The following is a 2,305-nucleotide window of genomic DNA, read 5'->3' on the forward strand; positions in this document are numbered from 1 at the left end:
TCGAACATCACCAAATTAAATATTTCTTTTGCCTAACCATTGTTCTAGCTTCCAACTTCTATCCGACAAATTCAGAAAGCGCCCTAAATATTGGCGAGTACTTAACATGTCTCTCAACTCACTTTGACTCACTCAATGCATATGGTAATCTCTTAATCAACATGCAAAATCAATTCTCCTTAGCTTGATCATGTTCTAATATAGTTCATCACATAAATCATAACACACATTATAGGTATTTTCAGGTTGCAACTTGGCTTATGTTTAAGTATATTTTTAGGAAAATAGGTTTAAACCTTTGGAATTAGGTGCCTAGTTATCCTTCTATCATCATACATATTTCTTCCTTTTTGACGGTACTAGAGATCTTTGATCCTCTTTATACTTTCATTCTTCTTTATTTTCTTTTTTTTAAGAAGTGTTTTTTCTACTTCTTTTTTATATCATTTTTTAAAATTTTGGCCAATATTCTCTAGTACCCCAACCCCAAAACTTAAAACTCTGCTCACTTCCAAGAGAAACCCAGAATTAATCTTTTTCATACACTTTAGAAACTATACTTCTACCTAACTCCAAATAAAGGGTGAAAAGAAAAGATATTTCAAGTCATATGGCTAAGAATTTTAGGCTAAGTCACTAAAAGAAAGGCTAAAGTTCAAAGTGGTTAGCAATGGAATACCTATTACTACATGGTGGTTTAAAAGGCTCAAAGTTATAAACAAAAAACTACCTCAGTGTGTGTCAGTCAAACCAGATTAACTTAATTGGAAATATATCAAACTAGATAAAATAATAGTGCATGAATACACTCATAAAGAAAGAAAAGTGAACAATGAAATTTATTTGGCTCAAACTTTACTATACGAGGCATCTGTAGGTTGAGTATAAGCCTAATGATTATTTTCTCATCCTTCACCTTCAAGTTTCTAGTTGTTATTGTGATGATCAAGTTTCTTTTTGATCATTTGTTCAATGTTAAAGTGCTAAACTTGTAAATCTGAAAAAGAAAAAAAACACAACTACAAACTCCTTTATTAAAGAAAGCATAGATCATCATGGAAGAGTCATGCTTAAGTAGCTAATTCCTCTCTTGGATGGTCTTGAACAAAAATAAAGTAAATTCTACAAAACAAAAACTGGTTATAATTGATGAGATGCCTCTCATCCTGCGCTTCTTTTCCGTCATTAGCTTGACGTTCCAAGCTTAAAACACGTCAGGCGCAATAGATACCCTCACGCCGGTGAAAACTTCTGTTGTCATTCCTTTTTGAATCTTACTACATTTTTCTTCCAATTGTTAGTATCTCTCTATATCCTCCAAATATGATGTTCATTCATTTGCGTTAAACACCACATTCTCCTTGTTGAATTTCAAAATAAGTTCACATGTCTCCACGTCTATTTTTGCCTTCCCGATTGCCAAGAATGGGCGCCTGAGAATAACTGACCCTCCCGAATCTCCTTTCATGTCAATTATCACAAAATATGCATGGAAGGACAAACCATCGACATGAACTAACATATCTTGTACAATGCCGAGCAGATGCATAACAGACGAATCAGCTAAAGTGAGCGTCACGTTGCTTGGTAAGATCTCTCCTATCTTCAATTCCTTAAATTTGTTTAGCGGCATGACATTAATGCTAGACCCTAAGTCACATAAAGCATGTGGGATTTTCAAACCACCAATGGTGCAAGTGATGGTTAACTTTCCGAGATCCTTCATCTTTGGTGGAAATGTTGGAGGTTCTGTCATCTCCTCTTTCTTTGTCATGTTTGATTATTCTTTAGTCAACTTCTGCTTTCCACCCTTCAGCAATGCCTGCATAAAGTTAACAAACTTGGGAAATAATTCTATAATTTCATGGAACAAGATACTTACCTGAAGTTTTGTCAACCTTTCTTTAAAATTTTCAAACATTCCAGCCTCATCCTCGTGTATCAATTTCTTTTTAATTACCGGGTACGGTGGTTTTATGTAATCCGGTAATTTTGGATTTGACTCACTCAAGACTTGCTTCTTTATTCTCCTCCAAGGAGAGTTTATATCAATATGTTGATCAAGAGTGACTCCCTTTTCTTCTTTGTCATTTTGATTTCCACTATCTTATTTTTCAATTCCTCATTCTTTTTTCTCAATCACATCCTCTTTAACTATTTTAGCTTCACCCTTTTCAATAATCCCCTCAAAATCTATTTCCAATACCTTGCATGATTCATTCTAGGGATTATATATAGTGTTACCTGTGAATCCTCCACTCGAGCTTGGCAAAACAACTATTTATTTGGATAATTGACCAATCTG

At 34.2% G+C, this 2,305-nt stretch overlaps 1 protein-coding gene across 1 annotated transcript; it reads right to left on the reverse strand.

Moving 5' to 3' along the window:
* Positions 1 to 1,330: 1,330 nt before the first annotated feature.
* LOC127093978 (uncharacterized) lies at positions 1,331 to 1,774 on the reverse strand. Its single transcript, XM_051032863.1, has one exon. It carries the CDS (start codon positions 1,772 to 1,774, stop codon positions 1,331 to 1,333), a length of 444 nt encoding a protein of 147 aa, XP_050888820.1.
* Between the last annotated feature and the right edge of the window lie 531 nt (positions 1,775 to 2,305).

The sequence above is a fragment of the Lathyrus oleraceus genome, chromosome 6 (genome assembly GCF_024323335.1).
Source record: "Lathyrus oleraceus cultivar Zhongwan6 chromosome 6, CAAS_Psat_ZW6_1.0, whole genome shotgun sequence".
NCBI classification, from domain to species: domain Eukaryota; kingdom Viridiplantae; phylum Streptophyta; class Magnoliopsida; order Fabales; family Fabaceae; genus Lathyrus; species Lathyrus oleraceus.

What these genes read in the sequence shown, in the direction of transcription:
- LOC127093978 (XM_051032863.1), bottom strand. Translation starts at nt 1,774, where the DNA reads ATGACAAAGAAAGAGGAGATGACAGAACCTCCAACATTTCCACCAAAG.